The following is a 14,949-nucleotide window of genomic DNA, read 5'->3' on the forward strand; positions in this document are numbered from 1 at the left end:
GTTAACGCTCTCTTAAAAGAGTCGATCATCAGATATTGTCCAAGATTAACCTTCAGGGTGGATATAGCTCGTTAGCAGCCTCGCACCGATGACCTATCCACGTCATCATTTACCCAGAATGCTTTGTGTGTAAATAAAATGGCTCCGTCCGTGTAATATATTTTTAAACTTTTGGTTTAAAAATGAAAAAAACTGAACAGCCTACAGTATTTTTACAGTCTTTATTTTACAGTCAAAATATATGTTTATTAAATAAAGTCTAATTTTACAACTAAACATGGATCCCTGTTAACCTGTTAATAAAAAAAACTTTCCTTACACTTATTGATAGAACTGCCTGTTTGTCAAACATGAAAATCTAAAGTGTCTGCAGTGCTTTATGTAGGAAATACATACCTTTATTTCCAACTTTGAAAAGAAAATTTGGAGCTCAGACACAATGGAGTTTATTGAGAGTTCAGACTCTGCACTCTGTGAGGATTTGAAAAAAATATAAAACCTAACAACATAAATCGTGTAGCAGCGAGGGAAACACTGATTGAGGGAAGATAAAAATACATGTTTTGATGTATGAATTGTATAAAAATTGTTTAAAGACTGCAGAAATTAGAAGAATTTGTAAAAATTGTAAAAAAGATTATATGGCTCTAAAACTAGGGTCTCGACAAAATGAGCATGCTATGGTCAAATTAACAAAAAAATTACAATTTAAATTGTGACTGTGCACAAACTAGAGATGTCATATTGCCAGTTMGGTCAGTGAGTCCAAGATTCTGCGACTTGTTAAAATAAAAGTAGTTCCAAATGTCTGAGCTGAGGTTTGCTCACTTACCTATTTTAAAATATGTTCTATGTTTTTTTTCTTCATATTTTCTCTATGTTGCATGATGTACTGCCGCCAAACATCAGAGCACATTAATTCCAATTAAGTCCAACATTTGGAGTTTCTTTTCTTTATTGAACTGGTTTTTCCAAAAGGRAAATTAAAAATTAGGATGGGAGGGRAAAAAAATAAWGGTTTAAATGTAATGAAGGTCCATCTTTACTGAACACTATTACATAAAACAAAAGCAACAATCACTTCCAAAAGAAGCTCCGAGGTCATAAACATCATTAAAATGTCCACTAACACATTGCATCATCAGTTCCCTTCCTGGACCTGGTTTACAAAGCTGGACTGTGGTTTTAAGAAGAAACTTCATGTTTGTTGGCATTTCAGGAAGCAGAAGTTACATCCTTCAAAATATCTTCAGAAATGTTCTAGTTTGCCACATTCAGAGAGAGTCCTCGGATAAAGTTGTTTCTTATCACACACCAATATTTAGCTTCAGACTATTTATTTATTTATTTATTTGTTTATTTATTTATTTATTTATTTATTGATTTATTTATTTGCATTAGTCAAAGATGACTTTATGTGCAGTTTAACGTGTGCCCACAGCAAATATGTGCTCAGAAGCTGTTTCAAAGTTTTATTTGAACTTCTGTAGTGGTGAGGATCTTTTTAAAATTACAAGTTAGAATGTTTTTTTTTTTTTTATTAAATATCATGTTGGTTGGTAAACATTGATAAAAGTGTAAAATGAAACCAGAGTCCAGCATCTTTTGACCATAATTTAACAAGTGCAGATCAGAAAATCCACTGGAGTGGCTGATTTTCAGCGCTTTCAAGTCTTTTTGCTCTAAATAAAATTAGCAAAATCAGCTTCACCGCCCTAACATTCCAGATACAGACATACAGTATTAGTTAATAAAGATGTCTTTAATTATATTTTGTCCAGGCAAAAATACTTATTTAAGATTCTGACTGGTATAAATTATGTCAGATTTACCAGTTGTATGGAGGCTTCAGTTCAAAATACCTTAAATGGAACTTTGACCAGTTTGACCAAGTTTGTTTTAACTAGTCGTTATTTGCTTTCAAGATATCTCGCTTTTTATTATGACTACTAATAATTCTATGGAGCCCACAAGAGGTCAAGGGGACTTTTTTTTTGCGTTCCCACGCAAAGAGTTAATGTTTTGAATGAACTGTATTAAACCAGACTTTTATTTTGAAATATCCAGTTACCAAAACAAGCTGTATCGCAACAAGTTTGGGGGAATTGCCGGTGATGTTGCGTGGCTATACAGAGTTGAATATCTGCATTTTACACACTTTTATGCGTCCCTGTGATACATTCATTCCAAAGCTGCATTAGGCTAACTCCAGTATAATGGTGAGCATGGGAATTTGTTAAGAAACTGGCAGGCACAGCAGTAATAAACAACTTTTGCGAGGGAATACATAAATATTTTGTGTGAACGCAAAAGAACACCCCCCCATGTCCCCTCGTGGACTCTATAATTCCAATTAAAGATGTCTTAAATTACCTCATTACTCAAGATATCTTAAATGTATTTTTAGATAGCAGATAAGTTTTGACTTGTGCAAATTTAATTGCAGGTATATCTTTAAAGCAAATAATGACTAGACAAAAGTAACTCAGAGATATCTAGAACTGTTTTTATGACTAGTCACAATTCCTTTTAAGATATCTTCAAATAAATTAGATATCTTGAACCTTTTAGTCATCTAGACAGGTTTTGCTAATTATTCTGTCAAAACATCACAGATTTATGTAGCATTTTGACTGAACGTTTCCAAGCCTTTATTTGCCTGCATTTGCAATTCAGTGGTCTGCAGTGTCAGGTCAGTCTGTTCTTACTTCAAATTTCTTACTTCAGATATCAAAAAAATGCAATTTTGACTTGTCATAATTGTGTTTTTGATATCTTGAAGTGTAATTACGGATRTATGATCCTTCAAATGACGAATCCAGAGACGTCATTTAAAATAACTTCGAAGACATTTTGATCCATCACATGTAATTTAGGATTTCTTGAATTGTTCTGACTATTTAGAATGAACATGCAGATCTTAAATTACCATTCATAATAGTCGAAATGTATTTGTTACTAGTCACAACTCATTTTTAGATATCTAGAATGTAATTACAGAGTCAAACGATTTTATGTTAACATGGCCTGCCATACAGGGACAGCCCATAAGTCCTGCCTGAGACCAGTTCACTCCAGCRTCTGTGTGTGGTTTCTGCAGCTGTCACTGCAGGTGATGAAAACTCAGAGTTGTACACTTCGTACTCATACAGTATAAATACKGTCGGCAGCATTCTGTTCCTGTGATAACATGAGAATGGGTAAAACACCATGTGTCAGCRTGAATAAAACTCAGGGATGGTGTCCGTCAATCTCCAAAAAGTTTCTCTCACATCTTCTGTATCAAAGTTGGTCCAGAACTTATCTCCCTCAGATGAACTTGGCAACGATTTCATTTCTAAAACCACTCAATTTAGATTGCCCCCCACCCACCACCAAAGCTTTAATCCAATTCATATCCTCTAAATATAGGACCATAAAATGACAAATGTGAAAATTGCCCTTCCCTGACATTTTCTTCATTGGGATCTCACTATTCAAATAAGTGAATGATTAGTTTTAATAAGCCCTGCCTAATAAGACTGTTTGATGATACACTTCAACTTACTTTCTGGGATCATCGTGTCTTTCAAAAATTCCAGACACATCTGCCGACAATATTACTGAGATCATCTGAGAGGGGTTAGGGTTCCGCTGACTAGATGTGTTTTAGAATTAGGCGTTTATTGACTTCAGTTCTTTTAAAATGAGAAGTCGTTTGAAATTTGTCTGTTCGGTTGTTCTATATCGTTCCCCAAAAATCAAATCAAGTCAAGCTGCGAGCGAAGCTAGGAAAACATCTTATTATTCACCAACTTTCTAGCAAGTTGGAGCTTTTCTTTTTATTCACAGCAGCTTTAATTGTTGTGATTTTAACCCCTTTTTACCACGACGCGTCAAGCGATGACTGTGAATGTTACTCAAGAAAGCTTTTAATTTGAAAAACCTTTTAAATTCGGGTTCCTATAACAGTATATTTAGACCATTCAGGAAAAATTAAAATAAAAGGAAGGGTTTGTTTTTGTTTGCTTCTCAGTTTTAAGATTAAAGTTAAACTGTTGCAAATAAAGTCAAGCACAATTCTGCTGTCTTTGTTTTATTTTTGTTAATATTGTCATTAAGATTTTTATGAGATAAACTACAAAAAACTCACTTGAACCAGTGTAAGGTAAAGTCTTTACTCCTACAGCTGAATGGACTTCAAATTAGGACTCTTCACAATAAATGTCTCTAACACACACTCATATTGTTAAGCTGAAAATGCACTCAAATTGTGTAAAACTTTGAAAAGTGTTTTCTTTAGTAAATAATATAGTTTTTTTTGTTTTGCTGGTAACATTTATACTTTACAGACCTCAGCTCATGATGCAAGTTACATTTTATTTGTTAAAACAAGAAATTTTTTAGCAAACCAATTCTGAAGGATGGTCACTTTTTTCACAGGACATTTGGTTCTAGGTGCTTGTGTCATGAATGATTTGTTGTTTGAGTGAAAATTACAGCTGTACCCATCTTGACCTTATACTTCAAATAGCATTTTGATTTTTATCTAGGTATTTTGACATTAAAGTCAATTTTAATCTTGAAATTCCGACTTTGATGTCTTCATTCAACCTCAAAGATTTAATTTAGTTCTTGTCATAAATTTTATTTTAGAATTTCAACTTTATTCTGAAAAAAAAAAGAAAATATTGACTTTGTTCTGTTGATTTGACTTCTGTTGAAATGTTGATTTTTTGTCAAAAAATAATTACAGAATTTCAGCTATATTTTGGATATAAGTTAGACATTTGTACTCTATCTTGCATGGATTATTATTTTTTTAATTTCTATTTAATTCTGGGCATAGCTACTAATCCAAATATTTTGTATTTATTCTCAACAAATAAACTCTAATCTCAAAATAGATTTATTTTTTCTGTGATTTTAAATTTATTTTCAACATAACTTTATCCTAGATGTATTTTTTAATCTTGACATTAGTCTTTAATCTGGTTTAACAGATTTATTTATTTTTTTACTGATTACTATGCTGTCATAAATCCAAGTTGATTTTTTGTATAGGATCACCATTTACTGCATTCTCCTTTTTAAAAGCTGGACTAGTCACTTAACCARTAATGTGTTATCATGTGCATTATTTTAAATCGTAAATTGACAGAGCTGCACTTCCTGGGTCAGTGTATCTTTTGGTTATTGGATTTTCATTTTTGAAACGGGTATTAAAAATTCTCATTCTTAGTGTCGAAAGGGGATAAACAAAATGTTAAAAATGATTTGAGTTTCATTTTCTGTTTCAGATAGAAAAAAAGAAAATTACTTGAAGACAGAAATGGGAAAAGGCTTGTTTATTTGTATTCTATGACTATTTATTCCCCCACCAGAAGGGGCGCTCGCCTGGCAGCTCTGCATAATGAAACATTAATTTCTGTAAATAAAAGGCTGAAACACAGAGAAGTGTCCATAAATAAGTTGTATGATGACTGTTGCTCTGTGACCAAAGGCTGCAGAGATAATTCATGTGGTTTTTGGCCAAATAAGTCTCTTTTACTGAATTCAGCTACTGCCTCCATGTTTCATCTCCATTTTTCTCAATAAAAAGCAAAATAAGATAAATTTCATTCTATTAGTGTGTTGTACAGTTGTTGTTCTGTGAGCACAAAGGTTTTCTTTTCCTCCTGAGTTTTGACAAAATCTGTGCTTTTTTCTGTCAGTTTGTGTCCTTGGATTTTTCCTTTCAGCGAGGGGTGGGCGGTACTACGACTGATATCGATCTGATACCAAATAAATACTTGGCAAATATATTTGATACCAAAGTCAACATCAACGCTTTTTACTTGTAATGAGATGTTTATTGAGTAACTTTGATATTGCAGACACGCCTACTGGTGGTGAAACAGTTTATTGTAGGGAGACAGTAAGTTGGTACGACCCGGCAAGGATTATGAACAAACACGCCTTTTGTCGTTTCTGCCTTAAACTAATTTTCTTTTTTGCTATCTGAAACAGATAACGAAACTCAAATCATTAAAAAAATTTCGTTCATCCCTTTTTGACACGAAGAACGAGAAACGCTTTATATTTTAATTTTAATTTCAGTATTTTAAAACAAAAAACAAATATCCACTCGTTTCTTGTTTTTTAATACCCGTTTCGAAAATGAAAATCCAATGACTAAAAGATACACTGACCTTCCTGTTTGCTGCTTTCTCATTTTAGGGGTTTTATCAAATCTCATCAGATATGTGGTAATTTGAATCCTCCTGCTGCTTTTGGTAAAATAACCCATAACCCTCTGTTTTATTGTCTTTATTCCGTTAGAAACAAAGTGCTTGATGTTTTCTCTTTTTTTTTTTTTTTTTGGCCAAGCACTAAGTTTTAGTCTTTATAAAAGCCAATCTGCTTTGCCAAAAGAGTGCATTAGAGAGCGTTAGTACATAGATTCATTATTCTTCCGATTTGTTTTTTGTCTTAGGTATGGTTCAAAAATCGGCGTGCTAAGTGGAGAAAGCGAGAAAGGAACCAGCAGGCAGAGCTGTGCAAAAATGGCTTTGGTGCTCAGTTCAATGGACTCATGCAGCCCTATGATGACATGTACACTGGTTACTCCTACAACAACTGGGCCACTAAGAGCTTAGCAAGCAGCCCACTGTCTGCCAAAAGCTTTCCTTTCTTTAACTCAATGAATGTAACCCCCCTGTCATCCCAGCCCATGTTCTCCCCGCCGAGCTCCATTCCCTCTATGAACATGGCCTCCAGCATGGTGCCCTCGGCCGTGGCGGGGGTTCCGGCCACCGGGCTCAACAACCTGGGGAACCTCAACAACCTCAACAGCCCCACCGCTCTCAACTCCGTGGCAGTGACCGCGGCCACGTGCCCCTACGCCACCACCGCCAGCCCCTACATGTACAGAGACACCTGCAACTCCAGCCTGGCCAGCCTGCGGCTCAAAGCCAAGCAGCACACCAACTTCCCCTACCCTGCAGTCCAGAACCCCGTGTCCAACCTGAGCCCCTGCCAATATGCTGTGGACCGGCCCGTATGAAGGAAAATCCAAATAAATCTCCAGCACTGACCCCTGACCCAACACCCCAGCCCCCTCATCAGTCCATGGCTCCTCCACCTGTCATTTCTTCGGTTCCATCTGTAAATTACCGGATTCGACGCGGACAGGAAGTGAATGTTTTGACAGCGAACAGAGAGAAATCCTCCAAACTGAAACCTGATGGACCACTGTTTTCTCCAGTTTGTGAGACTCTGTTGCTCAACTGACCAACGACTTCAAAGGATCTCTAAAAATTAGTGTCTAAAATTATTTTTCCCTTCTTCTGAGCTGCATGATCAGAGAACCTGTAGAAACCAAACAAAACTTTGGACTGGTGCTCAGCGTCTCCGGCCCCCGGAAACATAAACTGATGCAGGAAGTGAGACAAACGGAGAGTGTACATAAAGGACTTTTCTCTGTTTTTTTTTTGTATGTGACGAATAAGATGTGTATTACTTTAAAAGAAAAAAATGAGAAAAAGCATGTTCTTCAATTCTAAAGACCACAAGTGGACGCTCATCATTYAGGAAGGGTTTTGTTGTGGATTCCTCTCACCTCGAGAGGTCACAGGTCAAAGGGCGAGGGCATTTCTGGAACGTAAGCACAACCTCTAGCTTTTACACACAGAAGCAACTATTTCCATTTAACGGAATTACATTTTCAAGTAAAACTCTAAAAAGCCATTGAGTACATAGATTTGTGTGGTGTTACAGTCCATGACTGTAAAATAATGTATGTAAGAGTGCAGTTGTTATAACAAAAGAAGAAAAAAAAAAGAAAAAATAGCTTTTTTTCTTGGTGTAGCCTGTTTTTGTCTCATTAAAAAACATTTAAAAGATTAATTTCTATGAACTCGAAATGAATGTTTTCGTTGATCCGAGGGCGTCCTCCCAGCAACTTCAATCTGCAGCATCTGGCTGCGTTTTATTTTTATTTATTTTTTTCCTGMGTCGAAACAGGATGTTCCTACAACAGCCGAAACTCAGAATGAGCTCCATGGTAACACAGAGGTGGGGGAGATATAGATGTTCCTGATGGCTGCTCTCTGATATGTTTGACCTACACTCTGTGTGGTAACCACAGGCTATCCGGTAACAGCAGGAATTCACAAAGGCCGCGGCTGATCCGGTGCCAGGATTACATAAGGGCCTCGAGGAGCGAGGGTTTCCAGCGACACTACAGAAGACAGGATGGCAGAAAAAAAACCTTGTCTGCCTTACATCTCCACGATTAAATTTTTAGATAACATCAGTTACACCAAATGATGGTGCTTTATTATGTCAGCAGTGTTGTGAAAGCAGCAGTTCCGATTATTTTTTTCTCCAAATAATACATAAAAAGCCACATATGTAACCTAGAGAGGGCAAATAAAAAGAGATGGAAAAACAATCTCAAAATATGCTTTAAAGCCTGCTTGTTAAACATTGCATAAATATGTAGTAGAATTAAAAATATAAACTGGCTTATTTTAGTTGATTTGATAATAGCATTGCAGTTTAAACAAAATTCATAATAAAAAAATTAGAGTTGGGCAAAATCGTATGCAAATAATCATCAGAAAATCTGTCGACTATTTGTATTTGCCTCTGCAATAACTGTAATTTGTACCACGTGATGACATATTTTTGTGTGCAACACACCACCACTATCAGGCGCATATGTGAGCCGAAGGCAGTGCAGAGTAGCTAACCCTAACCCTACAAACTCGTTTCATCACCAACATAAACTGTAGTAAGACGAAAGCCAGAAAATGAAGATTAAAGCCATGACAGCTACATGCAAATGTCATCAATTAACTGGCAAACTATTCATTAAATGCCACAAGTAATCATGAATTATTTTATTGCTAATATTGCTCCACCTTAGTGGCAATACAAATTAGTCTATAACAAAAAAAAAAATCAAACCAACTGAAGAACTTCACAGGCAGCACAGCAGCTAATGTAAAATCTGATCAATCTTTTTATGAGTGTTTTTCTAAAAAGTGTTACTATGTAGTTAGTTAATTAACAATTTTCAGTTTGATTCAGCCAAAAGAGCAGATTATTTTGTCACAAAGTGAAGGTACAAACAGACTAATGAAACATTGAACATTGTCTATATATTATAGTCCTGTCAAAAACTTTACTGTTTAGTTTCCAACCTAAATTCTTTACTCCTTCATTCACTACATTGTGGTACTATGTAACATGTTACCCCTCCTGTTTACATGGGTCAAAATGACCCACAACATTTTGACCCAGGGCAGCAGGRGGGTTAAGTAGGTGATAGGGGACAATCCAGTGTTTTCACATTCTGAACATTACAGGAATGCAGCATGGTTCACAATAAGGTGTGGCATAAATAAACACACGCAAGAAACATTGGAATATATTCCTGAATCTGAAATGATTAATTTAGTAGTTCTGCTGGTTTGGGCTAAAAATGCAGTTAACATCAWCTGTCACTATAATTTTACATGAATTTATAACACATAAGCTACAGCATCTGCTCAAACGACTGTAGCTGCAGTTATATTGCAACCTTCAACACTAAAATTACGAATTAATATAACCTAAATGATATATACTTTTTTTGTAAAATGTGTGCAAATAATCAAATGCAAGTCACACAGCTGGATAACAAGCAAAAACGTGGCTTGTTTCTTATTTTGGGATTTTCAACATTTTTTTAACATGTTTAATATTTTGAATTCACTGGAAACACTTTATATAGTCTCAGTTCCCAATTTTCTTGTAGCCCGAGAACAACAGATGAGCCACTGTATGTTAGATAAATACAGGCAGTTTGAACAAGTCTGAAAAACCAGAACAATGAGCTGTGGATGTTAGCGTTAGCATTAGCCTCATTAATCTACTGAGCTGGCTGAGGATTCAATGCATTATGGTCTATTTCCACCAGTATTGTGTAAAACCTCTGACAAGTTTATTGGGTACTATAGTGGATTAGGAAGTACAGTAAAAATATCAAAATTACTCTCTTAGTATATTAAAGTGAACAGGTTGGTCAGTACACATTTCCAAATTAAAACCTAAATTTTGATCAAGTTTTAAAAAATTGTTCTGACATTTGTGGATAGCCTAAAAGATTTGCCGTGAATAATTACATTACAAAGCTGTCCTTTATCACGGCAGCAGGTTTAAACCATCAACATTACTGTAAGTAGAGAAAGGACTGAAAGCCGGAAGTTGAAGCCACAAAGAAGGAGCGCCCTCTGGTGGCTGGCTGTTGTACATTTTTAAGCCCTGCCCCTCCATATAAAAAAATGGGACAGTTGCTTGACTGAAAAAATAAAAACAATTTAGGTCATTTTTCAGGTGTTTAATTTTGTTAAATTTTCATAGAGTTTTTACATTTTTTACACTTATGTCTTAAAAGAAAACAGAAACATTTTGCTTCAACGACTTATTTAAGACTTTAAAGTGCCACATTTCATCATGAATGACATAATCTAGTAGAGAGTTGAGAGGGTGTGAAGGTGAGACTTTTGTATCAACGACACAAATCCACATTACTAGCGCACAGCCTCTGGCTCCAATAATAAAACACCACAACCAGCCCCCAAAACAAACAAACAAACAAACAAACAAACAAACAAACAAACAAACAAACAAACAAACAAACAAACAAACAAAATAGACCGTTTAGCTTCAATTCTTTGAGAATGGAACTTAATGTTGTCACTTAATCCATCTTTATTTATGTCAATCTGTACGTTTAAGTAGCTGATCCCATCATAATTAGCTAAAATAAATATATTCAGCCTTCCTGCTAAAAAGTCACATTTAAAACACATTAGATTACTATGATTAGCTGCAGTTACTGCGATGAATATTGGACTGTAAAATGTGTAAGACTGGGACGAAAAATAGTCAAAACTTCACATTAAAAAGGAAACAGGTTAGCCTAAACAACTCATCACATTTTTTTGGAACAGAGGATGTTGTGTCACAAACATCATCTACATAAACATCTGAGCTTAAGACATGTGAAAGAAACTTGTTTAAAAAGGCTCAATTTGTTCCTAAAATTAAACTGTTTTAAATCAGTCTTCAGTGATACCACTATAAATCAGATTTTTATATAAGAGGTGTTAACTGTCCAGTCAGATAATGAACCGTCTTTTATAACAGCCTGTGGCAGTGGGAGACTGATCCTGTGTCAAAGAGGAGTTTTAAAATAAACCAGCAGCCCGGGCCTCAGCCTCGGCAGCCTCCTAGTGGCCTCCTAATACAGTTATTCTGTAGAGCAGGGGTGGGCAATCCTGGTCCTCGAGGGCCACAGCCCTACATGTTTTACGTTTTTCCTGGCTCCAACACACCTGATTCAGACATTGATTTACCTTCTAAGTTCTGCAGAATGGAGGACCGACACTGACATAATTATAAATAAAAGCAGAAATATATGAATGAACCACTAAATAAATAAATACACTTAAAATGCACCAATTCGATTAAAAAAGAACTTCACCTCATGTTTTGTAATTTTATTCTCATTTAATTGATATTTTTTAACAATTCAAATTTGACTGTTTTTTAAAATATACATTTTTCAGTTTTCCCTTTTACTTATACATACATTGGTCTCTTAAATGAAATATTTTTATAGTTTTGTCCCACAAGTCTTTTTTGTTTCGATGTGTTGCAGGCGTGTGCTGCCTCAGTTTAGCTTAAAGTTTAAAGTTTAGTTAAAAACAAAGGCGCGGGTAAGTTTTTCTCCTTGCCTTTGTTTTAAACTAAACTTTAAGCTAAACTGAGGCAGCACACGCCTGCAACACATAGAAATAAAAAAGCTTTGTGGGAAAAATATAAAAATAATTAAGTATAAACATTTAAGAGACACAAATGCATGTAGAAGTAAAAGGAAAAACAAAAAAATGTATTTTAAAAAACATTCAAATTTAAATTATGTGTTAAAATATATAGACTTATTTATACTAACCTGGAAAAATAAATATTAAAGTCATTTCAAACAAAAAAAAACATGAGATAAAGTTCTCCTTTGTTATTTTAATTGGTGCATTTCAAATGTATTTATTTAGTGGTTCATTTATATAATTCTGCTTTTATTTCTAATTATGTCAGTTTCGGTCCTCCATACTGCAAGAAGCCTGATAATCATCCATTCATTCAAATCAGGTGTGTTGGAGCAGAGAAGCAAGTAAAACATGCAGGGCTGCAGCCCTCCAGGACCACGATTGTCCACCCCTGCTGTAGACTGAAGTGAAACGGTCATAGTTTGTGCTCCTCACATCACAACACGCTGAAAAATCAATACTTCACTGGATGGGAGATGTGTGTCGTCCCTGATGCTTACTCACAACTACAGCAGGCGAGAACGGGAGGAAGTCCTAACAAAGACCTCAGAGGACACTCAGACTCTGAAATGTAGAGTCAATGTGCTGTCTGGGTTTCTGCAGGAAGCCAGGCTTTTTTTTTTTTTACTTTAACAGCTGTTGGATATGGTCTTTCTTTGTATGGCATTAATTATTTTCCAAATATCACAATTACTGTAGTGATGACCAAAACACTGTGCTGATGCAACAACTGACAATCAAAAATCTATAAAAAGTCAGTTTAGTCCCAGAAATACATACAACAGTTTATTACAACTAATCAAAACATTCTGAATAACATTAGAATACTCAAATACTCACCAAAAACATATTCTTTACTAATCATAAAACAAAATAAATTAGACCTCTTAAAGCATGAGAAACATTTTTTTTAAGAAACCTGCAAAATGCTTGAAAAGTAGCATCAATAGTTAGACCATGCAACAACATACTGGACAAGAAAAGACATATAATGAAGAAAGACTGGTTTCTGAGTGTGAAGTATATATATATATATATATAGTGTATTGCTTAATGCTTAAATGTGACAGCCTGTTGTTGAGGTGTGAGGCTGCAATTGAATTTGCTAGAAGTCAATTGAAATCAATCTACAGAATTTGATATGTGCACATGAATGATGCTATAGGAGAGATAAATAGTGTTATGAAAGAGACAGAAATATTAAAATAAATTATTTTCTTATGTGTAGGTAAAAAGGAAAACAATATTATTCTACTACCAAATAATCATGACTCCAGATTCAGTAAATTGACTGAGGGGGTTTTGAACAATTTGTTCAGGACTCGCACAATCACTACTGGTTTGAGAATCGCTGATCCATCACTCTTTTTTTTCCTCATGTGACTGAAATGTATTGAATGAATCAAATGACTCAAAAACAGATAAATTCTTCATTGCTAAAGACTGTGTCATAATCACTGAAGACGGTTCACAGTTAAAGGCAGTTTGTAGGATTTTGTCAATTCTTTCAGTCGAAATTGAGATAATCACTAATGACAATAAAAAAAAATGTCTAATCATTGCAGACAAAGACCTTGTTTTATTATTTTTACCTTATAAAAAGCTGTTTATATCTCCATGGTCGCGGGTCGCCACTACAGGCAGCCGCCATCTTGCACCGCCATCTTGTCTACGAAGGCTCATGAAGGACAAACTGCGGTGGCGGCGTCAAAAACGGTTTTAGTTGTAATACTATAAATGTAATATTTGTTGTCTGTCATTGTAGCTGGGATAATTTTACTTATTAAAGCTCACAATCTTACCACTTGAAACATCACTAGCCCTGAAGCTGCTGGTAGACATCGCGGTTGGAATTATCAAAGGTTTTTGACACCTGAGGGACACCGTAGCAACTCCTTTGCGTTTGGAAGTTGGGGGTGGGGGTGGGGGGAGGACCAGGGAGGATGATTCAACCACTCAACCACTAGATGTCGCTGAAAATAACAAATCGTACACACTGTGCCTTCAAGTACTGCTCCAATAGCTTTGTTAATATTTGGCTCCTCTAATGATGTGGGTGTGTCTTCATCGTAACTTGTTTCCCCACACTGGTGGGCGGGATCCTCATCGTATATAGACAGTCACAGGTGCTCGACACTCATTCATTTGCTGTGATATTCAATCACAGAGAACCTAGAGCTCATATTTTGCATTGTTCTCATTGTTCTCATAAAGCTGAAATTTAAAGTGACCACTACAAACTCTACGTGCTGTGAGAGTAGAAAAAGAGCAGTATGAGAGTTTATGAGACCGGGCAGTGGTGTTATGGAGCCAAAAATGAAAGGAGAAGCCAGTACAAACGTGTAAGCTAAGCAGTAGTTGGCGCTTACAAAGTTGCATAAAACTGTTGTTGTACTGTTTTAACTTGCTGTTATTGTATACAACATAATTGTATTGTATCGCTGCAAACTTTTTATCTGGGCTATCAGCCAGACCACCCAGTGGTGAGATGTTGTCGTTCCTGCCTCCACAATCGCGCAGTGGGTGCAGAATTGAGGTGGGTAACATTGATGGCACAGCCCCACTCCAAAAGACTATGGTTCTGCAAAACCATGGTAAACAGGATGTTTTACTAGATTTAGGATTTTCTTCATATAAGTTAATGGAGTAAATTTGTTTTCGTCTAAGTAGTTGGTTCTGTCTGTTTTTTTTTTTTTTTTTCCTTCAGCTTGAAATTAGCCATTTCCTGACTCCAGTCTGTAGAATCTATTTATGGTCTGTTCTTTGTTTTTGTCGTTTCAAACTAAAATAGCAAAAAGAAAATAACCATGTTTTTTTTTCAAAATCTAAATGTAAAAATGTAAAACTGAACTAATAAAACATGTGCAGTGTTTAATTTTTGCTTCACTTAGTTAAATCCAAAATAAAACAAATGGTTGTTCATTTCTAAAGTGCTCAGTGAAAAYGTAACACGACAGAAGTTCAGGCCGTGATGTTTTCTAGCTCCTCCAAAGTTACAAACGGTGCACTGACAAAATACAAAGCTTGTCTTTGCTTTAACCTTTAAAACCAAACAAAAATAATGATAAAATGAAAAACAGTAGCATTTTCTCACTTTTGCCATCGTCCT

General features: G+C 35.5%; 1 protein-coding gene across 1 annotated transcript in view; it reads left to right on the plus strand.

Annotated features, from left to right (window-relative positions):
• Positions 1 to 7,800, plus strand: part of pitx3 (paired-like homeodomain 3) — a gene marked incomplete in the record, with an annotated part of 24,596 nt that extends 16,796 nt beyond the window's left edge. Inside the window, 1 exon segment of the mRNA XM_014002774.1 lies at positions 6,455 to 7,800. Coding sequence (XP_013858228.1) covers positions 6,455 to 7,024 — 570 coding nt within the window.
• Positions 7,801 to 14,949: the final 7,149 nt, after the last annotated feature.

Source organism: Austrofundulus limnaeus, unplaced genomic scaffold (assembly GCF_001266775.1).
Source record: "Austrofundulus limnaeus strain Quisiro unplaced genomic scaffold, Austrofundulus_limnaeus-1.0 Scaffold0, whole genome shotgun sequence".
NCBI classification, from domain to species: Eukaryota; Metazoa; Chordata; class Actinopteri; order Cyprinodontiformes; family Rivulidae; genus Austrofundulus; species Austrofundulus limnaeus.